The sequence below is a fragment of the Pyrus communis genome, chromosome 17 (genome assembly GCF_041283825.1).
Source record: "Pyrus communis isolate YQ-2024b chromosome 17, ASM4128382v1, whole genome shotgun sequence".
NCBI classification, from domain to species: Eukaryota; Viridiplantae; Streptophyta; class Magnoliopsida; order Rosales; family Rosaceae; genus Pyrus; species Pyrus communis.
The window spans coordinates 23,792,501-23,814,064 of NC_142581.1; the positions used below are offsets into that span (position 1 = coordinate 23,792,501).

General features: G+C 38.5%; 3 protein-coding genes across 5 annotated transcripts; 2 read left to right on the forward strand and 1 right to left on the reverse strand.

Annotated features, from left to right (window-relative positions):
• Positions 1 to 374: 374 nt before the first annotated feature.
• On the reverse strand, positions 375 to 3,963 carry LOC137749447 (uncharacterized). The gene is made up of 2 exons (XM_068489538.2): positions 1,228 to 3,963; positions 375 to 931 (listed from the first exon to the last, which is right to left on the reverse strand). The coding sequence occupies exons 1-2, from the start codon at positions 3,878 to 3,880 to the stop codon at positions 519 to 521; spliced, it is 3,066 nt and encodes a 1,021-aa protein (XP_068345639.2). The 5' UTR covers positions 3,881 to 3,963; the 3' UTR covers positions 375 to 518.
• A 5,442-nt stretch (positions 3,964 to 9,405) lies between these two features.
• LOC137709521 (uncharacterized) lies at positions 9,406 to 16,433 on the forward strand. 2 transcript variants are annotated; one of them, XM_068448607.2, is made up of 7 exons: positions 9,406 to 9,527; positions 10,780 to 11,721; positions 11,817 to 12,153; positions 13,675 to 13,764; positions 14,244 to 14,315; positions 14,404 to 15,303; positions 15,891 to 16,433. In XM_068448607.2, exons 2-7 carry the CDS (start codon positions 10,780 to 10,782, stop codon positions 16,106 to 16,108), a joined length of 2,559 nt encoding a protein of 852 aa, XP_068304708.2. In that variant the 5' UTR covers positions 9,406 to 9,527; the 3' UTR covers positions 16,109 to 16,433. The 2 variants fall into 2 exon arrangements, with proteins under 2 accessions (XP_068304708.2, XP_088546063.1); XM_088689937.1 differs by having other exon boundaries at positions 9,412 to 9,527; positions 13,711 to 13,764.
• A 1,727-nt stretch (positions 16,434 to 18,160) lies between these two features.
• Positions 18,161 to 21,144, forward strand: LOC137709371 (Snf1 kinase interactor-like protein). 2 transcript variants are annotated; one of them, XM_068448463.2, is made up of 3 exons: positions 18,161 to 18,398; positions 20,330 to 20,655; positions 20,743 to 21,144. In XM_068448463.2, the coding sequence occupies exons 1-3, from the start codon at positions 18,260 to 18,262 to the stop codon at positions 20,941 to 20,943; spliced, it is 666 nt and encodes a 221-aa protein (XP_068304564.1). In that variant the 5' UTR covers positions 18,161 to 18,259; the 3' UTR covers positions 20,944 to 21,144. The 2 variants fall into 2 exon arrangements, with proteins under 2 accessions (XP_068304564.1, XP_088545234.1); XM_088689108.1 differs by having other exon boundaries at positions 18,258 to 18,398; positions 20,392 to 20,655.
• The last annotated feature ends 420 nt before the right edge of the window (positions 21,145 to 21,564 follow it).

The following is a 21,564-nucleotide window of genomic DNA, read 5'->3' on the forward strand; positions in this document are numbered from 1 at the left end:
TGAATGTATGTTACAAATTTGATATAAAACCAATTTCTTGCTGGAAGGTGGGGAGGTGGGATGTTGTTTGTTGATGAATGAAATATTCAGAGAGAGTTCTATCTCATATGTGTGCCTTTCTCTTGTTTAAGAGCCTGCAGCTTTGTTCTTTCTAGTGTCTACGTCATAAGTTGGTACTAGAACCAAAGTTTATAGGGTTTTCAGGTCTCTCCTTGCACTTGGAGATAGTGGACTCTGCCTCTTGTTTTCTTATTAATCTTATTTATCAGTCCATATCATTTTATTTTGTTTCTAACCGCTGTGCCCTGCATCAATTATTAGCATCTGTCTATTTGTTTTTATTTTTCTGCTCTATGTAAAACATATTTAGGAAATAATTGTAATCCAGCTGTGATCATTGTTCTTACTGTTGATCGATAAGAATGTAAGAGATTCTATGCTGTTGCAAGACAAGTTTGACATAGAGCTAGAAACAGAAAGAAAGCATTTCGTTAAAAAAAGATACGGGATCCGGGATGCTAGTTGTCGTCTAGGGTAGGAGAAGAAATTCCGAGGGTAGAGGCAAATGTTGCAGTAGTATCACCACAGAGATATCTCTTCAGTCGATCCAAGTCATCCGCAGCATCGAGCATTGTCGGCCTAGTGGAGGGGGACTCCTGTGTGCAGAGGATTCCCAACTCTATCAACTCTCCAATTGCGACATCCCACATCTTTCTCACCTCGGCGGATTGATCTCTAGAAGCTCTCATTAGGGAGAAATCAACCACTTTTTCTACCCTTCCATGATAATGGTTCTTGACCCACCTGTGCAGGTTTAGCCCTCCAACAAACATGTCATCTGTTGGCGTTTTTCTGGTCACCATCTCTAGAACCAGAACGCCGAAGCTGTAAACATCGCCTTTTGTAGATGCATTAGAACCATACCCGTATTCTGCATACAAAGAAGCGAGCGTGCATTAGGCCTTATTCTAAGTTACTGAACAAATAATCGAGTTCTACCATCGCCAGTCTTTAAAAATGGCTTCGAAATGAAAATAAACAAATAGAGAAATTGGTGAATTGTATTCATTATTTCTGAGTAATGAATGATCTTTGTTACCATGCTTAGATTTATGTGTTCAGAAATGCTTGAAGTTCCAATTGCTGAGAATGTAGTTATGAACAAAACTCATATTCTCTCTGTTTGGTTTTACGAATGGCTAGCTTAAGCAGAAGATAGATCGTTACCTGGTGCTATGTATCCAATGGATCCGAATAACATATTTGCAGTAGAGTTTCCCATGTTCTCAAGAGCTGAATTTCCACCTCCAGCTATCAGCAATCTTGCGATCCCAAAATCGGAAACTAAAGCTGTCATGTCATCGTTGAGAAGAACATTGCTCGGTTTTAGATCGCAGTGTATAACTTTGACTGGAGAGTGGTGATGTAGATATGCCATCCCTTCAGCTATGTCACTGCAAATGTTCACCCTTTGGATCAGGCTCAAATCAGACGAACCTGAACGCAGACCTGTCTTCGAATGTTGATAGAGACAGCTTTCTAAGCTACCGTTTGCCATATAAGGAAGAACAATGGCCTTAAAGTCCGGTAGACTGCATGCTGTTATAATCCTTATAAGGTTTCTGTGCCGAATTCTCCTCAAGACTTGGCATTCTCTGGTAAAACTCTTTGTTGAATTTCCAGATTGCAACTGTAAGACCTTGACTGCTATCGTTGTCCCATCTGGAAGAACTCCCCTGTACACGCGTCCATAGCTGCCCGTTCCGATCATTCTCTGATCATCAAATCCGTTAGTGGCATCCGACAGATCTCGATATGTGACTCTTGGGAAACTGTGAACCAATTCTGGTTGTGTTGGTTTTCTTGCTCTCGCAGTCCTGTGAGCTGAGATTAGTGCCTGGATGCGCCGGATTGCAATCACACAGCATAGTATTGATAGGGATGTTGATATGAATATGACTAAGCTGAATAGGATTAAGAAAATGTGCGATTGAAACGGAAGCTTTTTGTGGGGGCAAGCAGGTCTGAAGGAAACAGTACCACAAAGGTGCTGATTGCCCAAGAAAGATGTATATGAGATACCTTCAAAGATGCCACCAGAGGGAATCATTCCTTCAAAGTTATTGAAAGAAAGATTTAGATATGTGAGCGTTCGGCTGTTGTTGAGGCTTAGTGGAATCTTTCCAGAGAAGCGGTTTCCTGAAATATCAAGGGACTCAAGATTCTTCAGCTCACCTATGGAATCTGGAAGTTTCCCCTCCAAAGAATTGTGTGAAAAGTTAATCAGGGTCAATGCAATACAACTCGATATCTGTGGGAAGATACTTCCACTTAGGTTGTTCGATGAAAGATCCATCTCTTGAACATCTTCCAGTTTGCTGAGTTCAATCGGTATAAGCCCTTCGAGTTGATTATGTGAGAGGTTTATAAAAATTCTGATCTCACTCAAACCCGATAATTGTGGGGGGATGCTGCCTGTCAATCTGTTGTATGATAAATCAAGCTTGTACAGCTGTATGCAGTATCCTAATGTTGGGGGTATTGATCCGGAAAGGAGGTTGTTGTTGAGGAACAGATAATTCAGGCTAACCAAATTTCCTATACTGCTTGGAATATCACCGGAGAATGAGTTATGAGAGAGATCAAGCAGACCGAGGTGAGTCATCTGGCCCAATGCAGCTGGAAGTGCGCCGGTGAACAGGTTGTGTGATAAGAAAAGCTGTTCCAAATGTGACAGCTGACTGATGTTTGCTGAGATTGTTCCATTCAGAAGATTGGATGTCAAATTCAGGACCACAAGCTTAGAAAGATTACCTATATTCGGAGGAATTGATCCAAATATCTGGTTTTCTTGCAGCAAAAGATTTGTAAAATTGATACCAAGTCCACCGATGGAACTGGGCAATATTCCTCCGAGGCCCATACCGGCCAGCTCAAGCTCCTCTAGAGAAGTGCAATTTGTGATGGCAGAGAAAAATGGGTCAAGATTAGTGTTGCCATCTTGGCTTACCATATCATTGTTAGATAAATGAAGATAGAGAATATTTTGCAACTTCTGTACAAACTTGATGGGCAACTCTCCAGAAAGATGGTTATATTCGACATCTAAGTTGACCAGTGAGCTATTGGTCAGAAAGAGAGGAAGTTCTCCGGTGAACTGATTGTTGTATAAATTGAGGCTCCATAGTTTTGGACAATTTCCAATCTCTATCGGAATTTTTCCGGAAAGAAGGTTGTTGGAAAGGTCTAAAACCGCTAACATACTGCAGTTGGAGAAGAGTGTAGGTGGAATGGCGCCGGTTAAATTATTTTGCAATAGACTAACTGTAGTGAGTTCTGAAGGAAGGGCTAAGGAATCCGGTATTGAACCATGAAAGTTGTTCCCCTCTAGCAGTAGACGATGGAGGCGCCTGAGTGAGCCAATTTCAGCAGGGATAGTTCCATAGAAGTGATTTCCAACTAGCACGAGGTTACGGAGGCCTGTAAGATTTGAAATGACGGGTGAAAGCCGCCCTGCAAGCGCATAATCCTTCAGAATGAGATCTGATACGCGATAATGCTGTGTGTTGCAGCTGACAGCAGTGAAGTTGCAGCTGACATCCGTGAAGTTGCAGCTGACACCCGTGAACTTGCAGACATCAGTAGCTTCCTTCCAATTAGCCAGCTTGGAATACGGATCATATACAATGGCCTTCTTGAACTCCAGCAGAGCAGCCTTGTCTGCAATCAAAGAGTGATGAGGACTCTGGGGATGACCAGCAACTGCATTACTAGATGCCGAGACCAAATGCTGGATTAGAAGAAAAAACATGGTTTCGACGAAAGCCATACTTGATAAACTGAAAGAGCCTAAGAACAGTATTTGTTTGTGAGATTCCATTCGCTTCAACTTTCATCGTGCTTCGTTCTCATATCATATAACAGTGGTGAATGATTTGTGGTAGTAAAAGAGAGACTGGAGAGAAGGTGGAAAGGGATATTTTCGGAATAAGAAGTCAATCAAGGTTATGATTTTGTCGAAGAACCGAGGAAACTCTAGTATATTAGTATCTGTTTGATACTCTACTTGAAATCAACTTTTTAAACTCAATAATAATTTTCAAGTTTTAGGCCTTAAAAACTTGTTTGGCAGAACTATTTTAAAAAACTAAACTCAAGACTAACTTAAAAATATAGTTTCTCTAAAAACATAAAAATTGAGTTTTTGGAGTTTTTAAACTTAAACTCACTCATTCTTTTTTCTCTCCCTCCTCCCATCTTACTCTAAATCTATCTCTCTCTTTTCTTTTTTCTCTCTCCTGCTTTTTTTTCGCATTTTTCGTCTCTCCTCCAATTCCTTATTTTCATTCTCTCGGTTCTTTCTCTCATCCTCTTCCTCTTTATCTCTTCCGATCATCTCTCTTCTTTCTCTTTCCTTCAATTATCTCTTACTTTCTTTCCTCATCTCTCCTCTTTCTCCCTTTCCTGCGACTCCCTCTTTTTAGATCTCTTTGTCTAGTTTAAGTCGTAAGATTTAAAAATTTTAAATCGCAAACCAATCAAGTTTTTAAATTTTAAAGAAAATTATTTTTAAGAAATGTTCCTAAAAAATATTTTAAGAAATAATAAAAAATTTTAAATAGGATACCAAACATGCCTTTACGTTTTGGATGCAAACGCTGAAAGCATAATCGTGAGGTGAGGAGGAGAGTGGGAAGGGAGTTGACATTTTATAAGTTGTCTATCTCTACTGCACTGTCAAGTTTAGTTGCAAGCGGCTTGTGTGTGAGGGCACTCAGTTTTTCTACTTCTTTTCAGGACCGACTGGAGGCCTGCGGAAACTTGAATGATGACAGCATTCCACTCAAGTCTGTACTCTCTCTCTCTCTCTCTCTCTCTCTCTCTCTCTCTCTCTCTCCACATGGATGTTCTTTTTACTAAGGCATGCATGCTTAATAGGGATCCACCATTAATATCAGCACAGTGAGCTAAGAGGCCCCAGTTTTGTTCTATGAATTTAGACTAAGCGCACTCAAGTTTATTTCTTACTCCAAAACAAAAAAAAAAAAAAAAAAAGACATGCTGAGTTTTTATTTATTTATTTATTAGATTTTGGTACTCAATGCAGAAAAGCTATGCTTCCATTGCTTAGCTCTTTAATTTACTTTTTAATTTACTTTTTAATTTTGGATTATATTAGATATTATTTTATTTTCCTTTAAGTTGGTGCAGGCCAAACAATGAGACTATTATAACGAAAAGCTGTATTTTTATCTTTAGCGTTTCTCCCACTTGAAACTTTTCACCCTTCAAAATTTAGGACGAGCAATTGTATAATATTTTGGTGTGTATGGTTTAACGAGACAACCGATATTGATATATGAGGCACCTAAGGAGGAGTGTTGTGAAATGAGTGGGAATACCTCTATAAAACAAGCATGTAGAAGGAATAATGAAAGTCAAAATTGTATACTTAAATAGTAGAAGTTCGGTTTTTAGTATTTTGGCATGTAAGTTTTCTTCGTACATTAAAAGATGGGTTGGGTAAAAACCTCTCTATGTAGAGGTTTGCTTGTATCATGCTAGTACAATACACAAAATCAAAAGCAGAAAGTGATATACCAGATTGTAGGGGGTAATCGATAGCATGACAGAAAATACATGATCAAACATTATAGTGACGTCCCTTCAATCGCCATAATCACAAAACTTGAAATCCTAAACTACAGAAAATGATTTAATTAAACATCAAAATCGAATCATCAATCATGATTTATATTTTGCATCCACCAAATCATGTCTTAAACAAGTGGATGTTTTACGTGTAATTAGAATCAAGCCAACAAAAAGCTAGGCGTCCCTCGCTGCGGTGTGATCCTGCAAATCCAAACAAAAGGTAGCAACTGAGAACTAAATGGGCAGAAGGAGATATTAATCATTCCTTAATCAATATTTCTTGTATAATCCAACTCGTCCAACTAAAGCACCTTTTGCATCCACGAAATATGTGTTATATCTTTGCAATACCACAATGATTAATGCCATCTAATTATTGACCAAAGAATTAAAAAGTAGTTAAACGTATTAACCAATGTTACTTTTTGTCATCAAATCTCAGTGATTAATTTCAAAATGATGGTCAAGGATGCAACTATATTTGCGTTTATTCTGAAGTCCAAGAACTTGCCTGATCTACAAAATGTTATCATTTTCATGATCTAGTTTTCTGCAAAGTGTTTAAAATTAACTTGGATTGTTGAACAAAAGGTTTAGCACCTAACCAAACCGGTGTAATTAAGTCAAAAATTCAGTAAAAAAAAAAAAACTAGATAGTAGAAGGAATTAAGTTGGTCAAAAAGGCCTGTTAGATTAGAAATGACAAGGTGAAGGCCGCTATCACGTTTTGATCCCGAGATATGTCCAGAATTGACACGTGCCATATCGAAACAGCCACATAAAATCAAGTTGGATTCATTACTTCAATAAAATACATACACAAAGCACATCAACAAGGCTAGTTGTCCCACAGAGCGAAGTTCCAAAAACACCAATAATTCAGCAACAGAACATTCTTTCATTTATTTTATGGCTACATCTAACCCTTGAGACTACCTACGGACCCTAAGATGAGATCAAACCATTCGCAGATCATCATTCTGTTAAGCTCTGAAATTTCTCATGGCATCAATTGGCTAAAAACATAGGGATCCAGACAACTCCCAATATGAGTGATGCACTAACATGTCATTACATCATTCACATATATCACAATTCTTTCCAGACCAAGATGCACAATTAACTTTAATCACATTGATCAACTAATCATATCAAATATTATTTCACGAAATTTACTAAAGCAAATCTCCGTATTTCCCTCTTATATTCCAAGCAATAACATGGTAATTCCAATAACAAACACAAGAGTATACACCTTAAGCAACTACCATTCACAACAATCTAGGGTTCTAAATAAACTCAATGGAACCGAATAGGAAGTGAGATTTTGGACCAAATCAACAAAATTCAGACGAATGGGGGTTTCAGACCAACTCAATGGAATCGAATAAGAAATGGGATTTCGAACAACCTTAATAAAATCAAGACGGTGGAATGTTCGGACCAATCAACAAAAACGAATAAGAAATGAGATTTCGGACCAACTCAACATAATCCATACACGGAGGAAGGGTCTGGACGACTGAACGGAGCCGAATAGGAAATGAGATTTCGAACCAACTCAAAAGAATCTAGACGGATGATGGTTTTAGACCAACTCAATGAAACTGAATAGGAAATGGAATCAGGACCAACTTAACAAAATCAAGAAGAAAAGGGTTCCAGACAAACTCAACAATATTAAGTAGGAAATGAGATTCCAAACCAACTAATTCAAATGGAGCACGGTTCCTTACTGACTCACTAGAACTGAGTACAAAATGGAATTTCTGACCAACTTAACGAAATCCAAACGGAGGAGGGTTATGGACCAACTCAACAAAACTGAGTAGGAAATGAGATTCTGGACAACCTCAACGAAATCCAAATGAAGGAAGGTTCCAGACTAACTCAAGGGAACCGAATAGAAAATGAGATTCCAAACCAACTCAACAGAGTCCAAATAGAGCACGGTTCCAGACCAACTCAACGAAAATGAGTAAGAAAAAGGATTCTAGACTAACTCAACGGGACCCAAATGGTATACGGGTTCGGACCAACTCAACGAAATCGAATAAAACTATAGGAACGTAAGAATAACTCAATGGAACTAGACAGGACAAAAGTTTGATGTCACGACTTCCTAATAACCATGGTTTAATCATTCTCTACTAGCCCTTTCGTTTTACAAACATTTCAAATATGCATTGCAAAATAAATTTCATTACTCTCACTTAAAATCACAATAACCACATAAATCTAGTAAAGTGCCACTTGCACGCAAGCTGAAGTGCACATCCCCCAAGATGTTACATTGACCAAGGTAGGGCCACTAGACTATATCAGGTATTTACTAACGTTTAGAACATGTTGATCAAAAGTCAACCCTCGGTCAACGTGGTCAATAGTAGGGTCAACAACTCTATGTGAAACAATCTGGAAGATCTGCACATCTAATTTTCGATCTCCTAAGGGTCTCACATTAATCACACAACAACATATTATAATGTTCATGTTGGGTTACAATAAGGACGCAGAAACCCAGCAAACAAACCCAGAAACCTTATCCCCCCGACCCAAGCGAGGAGAGAGAAGAGAAGCGAGGAGAGGGAGACAGGGAGGAAGTTGTTTGTGAGAAAAAGCACAACCCAAATACAAACCCTAAATTGAAGTAATTTTTGAAAAATCGAGTAAGTCAAAGAGTTAAATGAGAAGCTGGACTTTGGGACGGGAAGGTTTTTGGTGTGAAGGCATTTAAATCCTGTTGGTGGATCGGAATCTCACTCTCGCAGGCCATCTGTAGAGACTCCATCTTCGTCCGCACGAACTCATCTGGTTAGCCGCCAGCGGAGTACTCGAACCCAAACCACCTTCATTCTTCCGTTGATTTTGCCGCCGCCAATTGGGTCTCTCTTGTTTCTGATTCCCCGCGGCTTTGCTATGCTGAACCGTGATTCGCAATCCTCTTGATTCAATCGTCAATGTCGACACTGATGAACTTAGTCCTGAGATCCGCAGGCGGAAGGCAATTGGGTAGCCATGGATTCATGGAGCTTGCTTGTGCATGGGTCGGGGGGATAAGGTTTTTGGGTGAGGTGGGTCGTGTGGGGGGGGAGGGAAATAAGGTTTTTGGGTTTGTTTTGCGAGGGTGAGGGTTTCGGGGAGGTGGGTTTCAGTTTCAATTTTAGTTTTTTTTTTTTTTCTTTTTTTTTTTTGAGAAGATTCAGGTTTTTTTTTTTTTTTTTTTAATTAAAAAATTATTATTTGTTGCCACGTGGAACACATTTGGCAGCCATGTGGCACAAATGTGGCAGCCACGTCAACTCTTAACAGATTAATGGATAAAAAATGTAACGGATGTATTATATTAAAATAAAATAATACTTGAGATATGAAAGTGAAATGTTTTAAAAATATTGTAAAAAATTAAAATCAATTTCAAATCTGAGATGATAAAGTGTAATTTAGCCAAATAAAAAATAACACCCATCGCGTTTCAAACACGCCATATCACAACCCGCAGGGGCGTCTTATTTCAGTTAATCATAAAACGCCCTCAAAAGGTTCACTTAATAACGAATGTACCACTCACATTTTAGTGACGTGCCTTCCTTCTATTGGCTTTTCAGAGAGTTCACCTCATCAGTACTGTTGCAGTGAACACTGCCACCAAAGCAAATCCGTACCTCTCCGTCCGCCACGTGGCGTGTTGTCAGTGCCATGTGGACCCCGCACCGAATCCTTTAAAATCTCCCAAACAGCGCCAAACCCAAAACCCTTTCCTTCTGTCACTTGGAGAAAGAAAAGAGAGAAAAAAGAAAGAGACCGGAAAGAAGAACGCTCCCCTCCTAATCTCTCTCTCCCTCTCTCTGGGCACGGATCAGTGAACGGTGGTAAGCATCGCTTCCAGTTCTTTACCCTAAAGATTGAATGTATGAATCAAGATTTTTGGTTTCGATTTTCGATTTTTGTTTTTCAGTTTGATAAAGATTTAATTATCGGTGAATTTAATTGATTTTAACCCTGTTGATGTTGTGCTGCAATCTGGATGTTATTGCTGTCCTACAAAGTAGCGTGGCTATTAATGTGGGTTGAATCTAGCTCCTCCCCTCCTCCATGGATACTGGCGACTGATTTTGATATGTTGGTTTGTCCAAATTTTCAAACTAATTAGATTGTTGTTTGTTCGGATCTTTTGGAATTTGTTGTGGTGTGAGTTCTCCTGTGTTTGGCTTTCGGGGTTGGTCGAGATTTCGCTCTAAAATTCCAAGTTCTGTTGAGGTATTGAAACTCTGCATTGGGTTTTGTTATGATTTATGATATGGTGTTTTTATCGATTTATGTTCATTGTCCACATGCTACTTGTAAAAGCTCTTGTCCACTATTTTTCTTGATTTTTTTTTTGGTTGCTAATATATGTCAGAAATTTGGAGCCGTAAATTATGTTTTAAGGATACAAAACCAACATTAAGTACAAATTGTAGTTGAAGAATTAGGAAAACCCCAACACTACTAAGGATAGACAACTCCTAAACTCTCCCTTTCTTCGGTTTTCGTTGATTTTGTTTTGTGAATCGTATGTGTTTATGAGTTTTGGGGTTTTTGAGTTTTGAAGTTGAGTGTGGTTGGCTAATATCTGTATAATGTACTAGTTGAAGGGAGGTTATCAGATATTTAGTTTATACTTTTGGTGGGTAGATATAATGTTGGTTGTTTGTGATTTAAGAGCTTCTGTTGGGTTAATGAGCTTCATACTATCACTTGTTTGGGACTCTGTAATTTAGCCTTTCTAATAAAAAATTGTATATATTTAATTTGTTGTTTAGCAGTGTTTCGTTTTTTCTTCGTGAAATGCTTAATCTTTTCTAAATTCTCTGTTAATTGCTTATTTTGGCATAATTCTCTGTTAATTGCTTATGTTGGCATTCCTTGATCATTTCTACCTGAGTAGACCCTCTGTTGTGTGAGCTTTATAGGTTTATGGCTTATCAATGTCTATAATTTTTGAAAAATTGCTAGCTCCTCAATTTTTATTTTCTTCAAGGTTGGGAAGCCAAGTTTAAAAATCACTAAAAGTATATAAATTAATTCTACTATGTTAAAAAAGGCTTGTTTTGGAGTTTCTTCTGACTTTATTTTATTCAGATGGAAAATGATAAGTTGAAACATGAACGAGAGCCCCCTGGCTTTACTTCACCATTACAACGGATCAAAGAAAGTGAAATCTCGGTTCAAAGTAATGAACCTAAGGATGTGTCTAACTTCGTGGGGAACCTTAATAATAGTAGTGCTGCTGGAGCTGATGATATAACCATTCCAAGTATGACGATGCCGTTTTCACTTTTTCCTTTTGAAGATATTCATGGAACGAATAACCCTTATGCCATGGAAATGCCGCTGACTGATATTAATTGGATGACTGATCTCACTCTACCATTCAGCAACCCTCAGGATCCAATGTTTGACTATGATTCTGTATGTGGGAAGGGTAGTAAACTGGTCCAACATAAGCCAGATTCAAATTTTATCGGTTTGGATGTGAAGCAAACTGATCGTCCTCTTGATTATTCAATGCCTCCTTCTAAAGTGGTCAGTGCTATGTCTGATGTGGACGTTATTCAGAAACCTCCTGTTGACAGGAAATTAGTAACTGCTAATGGAAACTCAGCTGCAGCCTTATATGGTATACAGCAGAATGAAGAACTAAATAGAAATATAGGCAGGCCTCAGCTGTTTAGAAATTTCATAAGCGATGGAGTTAGCACCCCTGTGCCAGGCCATACCATAGATGGCTTAGGCATGGCAACAAATAACAATTTCATGACAACCGAAGTTCAAGAGGATTGTCCAGAAAACCTTGATGTCAGTTTCCTAACCCTGGGGATTGAGCGGAAGACAGAGGATTTATCTAAATCTAATAGATCAGAAACAAATGTTGCTATTAATTTTGGAAGGGATGCCCTTCCTCAACCAAATATTTTCTATAGTCGAAAAGAAGAAAGAAATTTCTTCGATCCCTCTGATGTAGCTGGTGGTTTTCCTTGTCATCAGAACACCGTGGGTGGATTCAACGGGCTGACAAACAACGTTGGTAGCTGAACTTTTTCTAATAAAAATATAACAGTATGTATGATGCTAGTTCTAGTCCTAGGTGCATTCTGAATCCACCTTATTTTGCGCAGATGCCACAAGATGACAGCCAACATCATTTTGTTATGCCGGGAAACAGGAATGTTGCTCTTGGAGTTGAAGGGAACTGGGATACAAAATCTGCATATAATGATCCTAGTAACTGTTTTCAGGGTTACCCAGATGTATCTTTAATTCCTTTTGGTAGCAGCTTATCCGGGCTCCCTGATTCTGGAGAGAGCAGAGCATATGGTTTGCCATCATTCTCTTTTTCGAGTACAAGTACTTGTCCACCTGCATTTGAAACTTCTAGAAACCTCGTTGCTGATCCTGGCATGGTTTTTCCTCCTTTTGGTGCCTCAAGAAGCACTTCCCTGCACGATCAGTTTGGTGAGTCTGGAATGCTTCCACCATGCTCTCCTTTTTATTGGTGTATTACATAATGGAAATTTTTGGTTGCATGTTTTAGTTTCACTTCTGGACTGTTATATTCTGTACATAGATACTTATGATGTTTGATAATGGCCAAGGCAAATGGTTGTGAGATCTTGGACCACTACTGTGGTGTACCATGGAAGCTTTGAATTAAGTTAGTGATAGTAATCAAAATAGGGTTAATATTTTGGGGGGTCTAACAGGTTTTCTTATTTTACTTCCTTCATGAACTTGAATATGGTTTTTTATTTTGCAAGGATGACCCCTCTTGGATGCTTAGTGTCACGAGGGGTCTTTTGGCCGTTAGAGTAGGGCCTTGGAGGAATTTCTTGATTATTTTCCTGCCACCAAATCTAGAATCTGGCTTTATGTAGTGGAGTTTCATCTAATGGTCATGTTTGGTCAGCTGGAGTGTTAATTGTTTAGGTGTCCTAACCCCCCGTGAAGGGAGAGAATCTCTCTTCTTGATTGGAGCTGTAGTTTCAGGGGTTAGTAGGATGGATGCCATACAAGTATAAGTAAGGTCAGCGAACAAGTGTACCATCTGCTTGGGTCCCTATCCGTTGAGGTCATATACACTTGGTCAGTACGGACTTCAGGGTGTTTTTTATGTTTTTACTTAGTTAAACTCTTTCAACCTTTTTCTTTCCGATGCTGTAACCTCATTGAAGCTGGACTTCTACTTAAAAGTACGTTATATTCTCTCAACTATTTTCATTGTGATTCTGTAATCTTATTGAAGATTTGAGCTTTTTATATTTAATAAAATTTAGTACACCCGAGTGCAAGTAACTAATTTATGGTCGCTTATGCGACATTGAAACCACTAGGTATTACACATGATACTTGTGAGGTGTGACTCGTCAATAGTCATTGTCCCTGAGGAATACATTATAGGAATTATTGGCTTATGAGATAACAGTTTGGTTATAAAATTTTCTCTCATCCAAATATCACTAAAAATTTGAGTAGAATCAAGTATGTAACAAGCTACCTTGATTCGCCATTACTGTTTTGATTGATTTGAAGAACTGAGTTGTAGTTACTCTTTGTACTGTTCTCACATATTGGGTAACCACAGAGCAACTTCGTTGGTTTTCGAATATTGCAGAAGGAACCCCATGGTGAGAACAACAAAATAGTCGAATATATAAAGACTTCTGAGTACTACTACTGGGATTAACGTAAGTGCTCAATATGCTTGACATATCATGTCTTTTTGGGTAGCCTTGACCAAAGTTCTTTTGCATGGTTGGTTCAGCTTCAGGTTTGCTTTGCACACTAATAAGTCACTCAGACCCATGTTTATAGTTTTAAGCAGGCAAACTATGGTGATAAGTGGTATTAAGAAATTGTATGCAACAAACCGATCTTGTGTTGCTACCTTAACTTTTATTTGTTTATGTAAAATAGTGACTTGCTAAAAGTTCCATTGTATGTAGCTTTCCTGGTGACTGACACTGCAACTCTCTTTAGGGAAGCCTTTCGCAACTAATGAGGTTATTGCTGCAGAACTTGCTGAAAGAGGCGATGTTCCTGGGAAATTCAGGTTTAGCCAGCTACCTAGTAAGTCCATCTTACTTATATAACTCGCAATGTTGTATTTATGCAACCATTTCATCCTTAACATAGTAACTTTTGTGGTCTTTTTGTGCTTTTTTTTAACAAATACTATCCTGTGGTTTTTGTATTTGTATGAAAAAATAAACCAGAAATAGGTTGACAGTAGAATTAGCTCGGCAAATGTTGTAATCAAGTGTGGAACACTGTCAGTGCACGTATTCTTACATGATTTGATTTATAGCTGATTGATAGAAAGGGACCAAAGATTGAGGAAGATGGGTAAAATGATAATTGTGCTAGAGTGAAGTTATATAGCATTGACTGATAGGTATCATGAATAGGACTTGTTTTTTGAATTTCAATATTGATGCAGAACTCGTATTAGCCCATGACACACCAGTGGCTGGCACTTGTTTGCAAAGAAAGCAATCTTATAGAGTGATAAAAAAAACTTGGTAATGCATTGGATGGATACTTTTCAGGTAATTATTGTCAACCTCAAGTCATCGGTGCTGTTCATCCATCTACAAACCTTTCTAGATCCATGAGGACTGGTACGTTACGATTGAAACTCTTAAGTCTTGATCATGCTTTAATATACCTCTGCATATGCTGTTATTTTGATAACTTGCACAATTTTAGGTGAAGAGTTTTTAGTTACCAAATGTAATAGAACTGCGCAAGGTTCTAGTGCTTTTATTGGAACACATCTTAAGAGGGTTGCTGAACAACCGCGAGCAGTGACTGCCAGAGCTCAACTGTTAAAGAGAAGAAGAACTCAATCTTCTGTCGATTCATCTGCTCCAATGTTGTCCCTGAATGTTTCAACCGTCCCAAATTCATCCAAGGCCTCTTCTTTCACAGTCCCAGATCCTACAGCTCCATCCCTCCAGTGGGAAGCGAGAAGTACTACATCACTCTCACCCCTATTGCAGATTTCTCACACTCTCCCAGCCCAAGGAAGAAGTACTCCATTATTGCCACCCCTGTCACAGACTACTTTTGCCCTCCCAACCCCAGTCAGACGTACTGCAGTACTCCCGGCCTTATCCCAGATTGCTCCATCTCTGCCATCCCGAGTGAAAACTACTAAATCACACCCACCTCTATCCTTGACTGCTCCATGTCTCAGACCCAAAGCCAAAACTACTACATCGCACCCAGCCCTATCCCAGAATGCTCCCTCTTTCCTACCTGTACCCCAAATTGCTCCTCGACTCGCATCACACCCGACCCTGTCCTGGAATGCTCCCTCTTTCCGACCCCAGGTCCGAATTGTCCCCCCACTCCCATCACAACCTTGGGCTGCTCCACCAGTCCCACAGATATCTCAGAATGCTTCAGCACTCCCACCAAAATCTCAGTCTGCTTCATCACTCTCTCCCCGGACTGCTCAACCTCCCCTTCCACAACCCCAGATTGTTCCCCCTCTCCTACCCAAACGCCAGACTGGTCTACCTCCCCCACTTCAACCCCAGACTGCTGCACCCCCTCTCCCACCACAATCCCGGACTGCTTCAGCGGTACATATAAAATGGAAAGGTTAGCTTCATTCTTGTTTCACATTAACAATTTTTTCTTCATTACGTCTTTATTTCTAACCGTACATTGATATTTTAAAATTTTCAGCAAAGTTGTTTTAAATGATACAAGTGTTGATTATGCGAGTACAAACAATTTGACATGTCATGCTATTTCTAGCCATGGTTTTCTCTCAACCCATTAGAGCACATTTAATGCAACATGAGTAAAGGACCTGCTATGCCACATGGCCTAAATGCGTACACTTCTCAAGTTAAGTTTAAATTGTAGGATCATTCTCTGGCAACATGAGTAAAAGACCTGCTAGTCATGGTTTTCCCAGGTTGTGTTCGGATGAGCATACTTGAGGCCTTCTTTTGCAGTTTATACAACTGCTTCCAATAGGTTCTGAAATAATCGAATACTGCAACACACACTTAAAGTTTGGAAGTCTAGGCATACCTGAGACATATATACTACTAAATCTGTTATTTTTTAAAATGATCTGATACATACTACATATAATACTGTAATGATTTTGATGGTTAGTAACATGTATAGTACCGAAATATATGTGATGATAGTAGGAATTCTTTTTTCTTTTGCAGGTTTTGGTCAAACTCAACCAAGTGGGCACAAGTGTTTGATATGCAAGAGGGATCTTTCCTTCACACCTGAAGGCCCTGTTTCCATACCAACTATTCAACCAGTTGTTGCTGTTCTACCTTGTGGCCACACATTTCATGACCACTGCTTGCAGCTTATCACCCCTGCAGACCAAGCTAAAAATCCTCCGTGCATTCCTTGTGCCATCGGTGACAATTGATTCCTTGTGCCGTTGGTGAGAGTTGACTTGTGCCCTGGGAGAGTGTTGATTCGAGTCTTGGTTCATAACATGTTGAATCCTCCATGTCTTGTGGCACTAGTCATGAGAAATTCCTCTTCTAAATTTTGTTCGAATCAGTCGGAAGTAGGGGAAAGATTTGTGGTGACAATTTCAGACCTGCTTTACCTTTTCATTAAGGCTCATAAGGTGATTTGGTGCATAAGTATATATAGCTCATTAAGAATTGTATAGGCGAGTAACCCCTTCGTTAAAATGATGTGTACTTTTGAATTATATCAGCTCAATTTCCGGCCCTTGAGTTCTACCTCTTATCATCTTCATGTCACGTGATTTGTACTTTTGAATTATATCACCGCAAGGATACGAGCACTGCTCGGTTCAGGCTCAACTTCTCGCTTTACGTTAGCGGACCTACAGGTCGGCCGAGGCTCTGTCCTCTTTCTTTCTGCGTGGGACGATGCCGGGGCAGCAATGATGGCGTTGAGAATTAACAGGCGCATGATGTATGTCTTCAAAACTTGTAAAGATGAGATCAATTAAATTAGTTAATTGAGTAGGTTAAGTTAATTAATTATACGCACATGAGACGATGTATTAGGCCTTAAAGTGAGTTTTGGATTCCTAGGTCCATTAGGCCAGTAACTCAAGTTGTCCATGACAACCAAAGTAAGAAAGCCCAAGAGCCCCACCCGCACTTGTCGGTTTTGGGGGTTTATTGGGGAGGGTTTCACGCTTTTGACTGGCCATTGTAAGACACTCCACCAAACTACGGGGTTTTGAAGAACAAGGAGAATGACGGAGAGCCACCACTCGCCTTCTTCTCTACAAAATTTGGTCACTATGGTAAGGAAGTGCTAGCATTTTCCCTCTACTAAATGGACTCTAAATTGATTGACGTTTGTTAAAGATGATCTTTGAATGACGAAATATCATATCGTTGTACAAGAAGTAATGATTTCTTACCACATAAGAAACATAAAAACGAGTCTCTCGTATTGCAAATATATAAACTTGAAGAAAATTGTTCATGTGCAGATATTCTTTACTGCAGTGACGAAAAACAATAATATATATCCTCCTCCCCTAACATTTAACAATATAGAAAAACAGATGCTGATGCACCACAAGGATATGCTCTTCCAATAGTGAACAAGCTATGAAAAAAACAATACTATTATTTGTCATTTAAACAGACAAGGCAAATAAAAATAGAAAACAGGAAAACCAGATTAACACCCCTCCCCTCATATAATATAATATTGGGTTTATAATAATAATAATAATAAACTGAGAAATATTGGACAGTGTTTCATTTCGATTAAGTATTATCTAAAGTATCTATTAATACAATTATCTTCGTCAATCAAAAGATGATGAAAAAACTATTTAGTTTTTTATCATAAAAAAAAAAAATTGATGGGCTTCAATGTAATTTTACATATCTAAATTTTATTTTATTATTTTATTGAAACTTCACCTACAAATGATGTTAAACCATGCACACATTATCTAAAGTACCTATTAATACAATTATCTTCGTCAATTAAAAGATGATGAAAAAACTATTTAATCTTCTATTACACAAAAAAAGATGATAAGCTTCAATGTAATTTTACATATCCAAATTTTATTTTTTTATTTTATTGAAACTTCATCTACATATAATGTTAAGCCATACACGCATTCTCCCTCTCCGTCCCTACTTTTTATTTTAAATATAAAAATAAAAAATTCGGACAGAATATTAAATTTAGACTAGCGTAAAAGCCATAATTCATATCAATCTACATCGTCTAAACGTGTTTAATACGATTAGAAAGCATGCAAGAAAATGGGAAGGGGGGGGACCCGGACACCGAGTGGCAATAGCAGATAGAAGGGTCAACTGTTAGCCTCAGGTCGCCTACCAAATGCCAAATCTGAACCGTCAAAAATACGACATGAGCATGGGATGGAACTATGGAAGTGGTCCCGGTCCATCGTGTTCATCGACCCAACAAAACAATTATCTCCTCGTTTTTCTAGGTGAGGAATCAAACAAGAAAAACGCTCAAATAAAATACCAAACCAACAAGAACAAGAACAACTCTCTCTCTCTCTCTCTATCTCTCCTGAATAGTTTGTGTTTCGATGGAGAGGGAGAATATTAATATTAGTAGAGATGTTGATGGGGGGAAGAAGGGCGGTGATGGGGGTTTGGAAGGATTTGCAGTCGTCTCTTCCACAAGGATTGACTGGAAACCCAGAAGGAGATCACTAATATCATCAGGTACTTACCCTACTTCTTTCCTTCGTTTCATCTACTAGGGTTGCCATATTTACATCTTTCTCTGTTTCTCCAATTGGGCTTTTTTTTTAATTAATTACTAATACATGAAGAATTTTGAAGATATGCATACATATATACACCTCCCATCACAAATTCCTTCACAATTAGATGCATGTTTTTGCATCATCTTTCTTAAATTTTGCATGTAATTTATACACTTTATTCAACAGTTTGAAGCTGAATTTGTTTACGAAGAAATAAGGATATTCGTTAAATGAATCCATAACCCTAAATCATAATTATCACCACGAATTGAAGCCGCACCGTCACAGAAGCTGAATTAATTCTTGCATCTATCACTCATTTCATTTTATCGTGTTTTTAATTTATTGCTTGATTAATTGTAAAATTCTAACATGATTACTAAGATTAAAAATAAAACAGTCCTTAATTTGGGCTGGAGAGAGAGAGAGATAAAATTGTTGTTGAAGAGTTGCTGACTTTGCTCATTCGCTACTTCAAAATGGAGCAAAGTCAGCAACTCTTCATCAACAGTTTAATCTCTCTCTCTCATTATTATTAGGTGCATTTAATTGCAATTTACATTTCAATTTCTTTTCATTTCTGGCCTGTAATCTTTGACGTCTTCAAAGGATAATCATGCGCTACTATACTCGCGAAAAAATAAAATAAAAAAAGTAAAGGCTAGGAGACAATCAATTTAATTCATACTCTATACATTATATAACATGGTTATTTCTTGTATTATTCAAATGACCATGACGCTTTCTTTTCGTCCTTTGATTTTTCCTTGTACTACATATTTCATTCTTCAATAAGAGTGAGTTCATTTTAAATGTGTTAAGAGGTGATTTTGTTTAATTTTAATAAAAGTATTCCACGTTATGTCATTTGTTAATGAATTGCATATCGTAATTCAAAGATAAAAAAAAAACAATAAAAACCAGAGTGTTTAGCCTTTTAGGCATAGCCATAGCCACGTTCGCTAAAAGTAGCTTGCTCCCCACTCTGCCCCCAAATACAAATCTCCCAAAAATCTACTATAGATTAGGAGCTCGTATAAAAGTGCTTTAAAATAACTGAAAACGCTTTTGGTGAAAATATTTTTGAAACCAATCCTTAGTAAAAACTTAAGTGGATCCTGAAAAAACACTTAAATGCTTTCTGCAAGAAGTACATATCTAGTGGTTCTTTCAAAAATCGCTTGAAGTGCTTTTAGAACCCAAAATCAGTTTCACCAAAAGCGTTTTCAGTCATTTTAAAAACACTTCCAAACAAGCCCGAGTTCAATGTTAGAACATAAAAGTATTTCAATTTTCTTATCTTACCGTTTGGACAGATTTGAATACTATAATAATTCTATTACACACAAGTTAGATGTTACCTAAATAATTACAAATCTCTTATCTAAACCTTAGTGCTAGTTACCCTATTTGGTGATCATATTATACTGTTTGATCCTTTCCATAGATGTTCATCTGGAAGTTGAGTCTACAGCTCCAAATACCTTGATACATACCACACTAAGTTTCGGATTTCATCCGTCTATTGACTGGTTTTGGTAGTTCTTTCATTAAGAATATCCCCAAGTGTCGGATTTCATCCATGTATCTAATCTGAGGAGCATGGTATGTACAAGGATCGCCACACTGTCTCCATCCTCTTTTCTATGCACCTGATCATGCACTTGTACAGGGTGTTCTTGGTACTATATTCTTCCTCAAGTTCGTGTGGTGAAATTCCTGCCCTTGTTGTTTTCCACATATCACTTAGTGCATACTATCATCGTGCATGTTCACTACATGGTACACAAATATATAGCAAATAGGGCCAACCATCCATTCTGGTTTGAGCTTTTGATCTGCATCTCTAAATTCAATAGCACTAGAAAGTGAACTTGTTTCCCACAGCTAGCGGGAGGAATATAGACAAGGTAACAGGAGACACTGCTAATAATAGTCCCGACAAACAGGAAGTGCCCATCACTGAAGAGGAGATGCAGGACGTAACTGCTGCTCCTGAGCTCTCTGAACGTCGAAAGGCCCTTTTTGAACCCTTGGAACCTATAACAAATATCAATGGGAAGCGACCCTCAGCTGAATCCTTACTTCCTCCGCCGGACTTTGATGCCGCAACCTATCCTAAAGGGTGGTTGATTGGGAAAAAGAGGAAGCTAGTCAATGTCGATGTTGTTGAAAAGATGCGGAGGATTGCCGTTCAAGAAATGAACAGAAAGGTGTCATTTCCAAACAGGTCACATCATCTCCAACCAAAGGAATTGCTTTGCAATATATTGAACTGCTATTATTTGTTATCTTTTCAGGATAGGGAGATTGACGGGCTAAATGAGCAGTTGGAAGAGGACGCCAGATGCCTAGAGCACCTGCAACTCCAACTCCTCCAAGAGCGAAGCAAGCGTTCGGACGTGGAGAGAGAGAACGCGATGCTGCAAGACCAGGTTACCATGCTCATGAACATGTTGCAAGACGACACCGTGGGTGATGAAGGCCCCGACGAGCCATAGATATTGTTTGTTATTTGTCATTTGTTTGTTTATTCTTTTTGTACATTTGGTTGGAGAAGGTAGACACATACAAAGATACATTAGTGCAGGTGTTAACGCCCTCTGCACATGCTTGTTACTAAATTGTGAAGAATCTTGCAGAAGTCATATATCAAAGTATATGTCCAAGCTGTATTTATCTTGGATAGTTTGTCTGTCAAATGAATGCCTCACCCACAGTCCAAGTTCGTTCTCCGCCACTGTCGCCAAAGGCCGATGCCGATCCGGCGCTAAAAACTCAGCGCCTTCATCTTTGTTAAACCAAAGCGATCATCAACAAGAAACAAAATTAACATAAAGTAGAGGATGATAAGCATCCTTCAGGATACAATTTGTATTTGTTGAAATATCCCACATTGATCGTATCTTAAAAAAAATAAGAGTTTTTTAATCTCAACCCCACTATAACTAATACTGAGATCTTTTAAGATAAAACTCCACACCTAACAGGTTGTGCAGGTGGTAATTATCAAATTGGGGACAATATAGTGCCGTTAAAAACGAGCATTTAGCCCGTCTTTCTGATCACTTTCATTTGCGCTCAGAAATAAACGCATTGAAAGTTGCAGTCCTGGAGGCAGC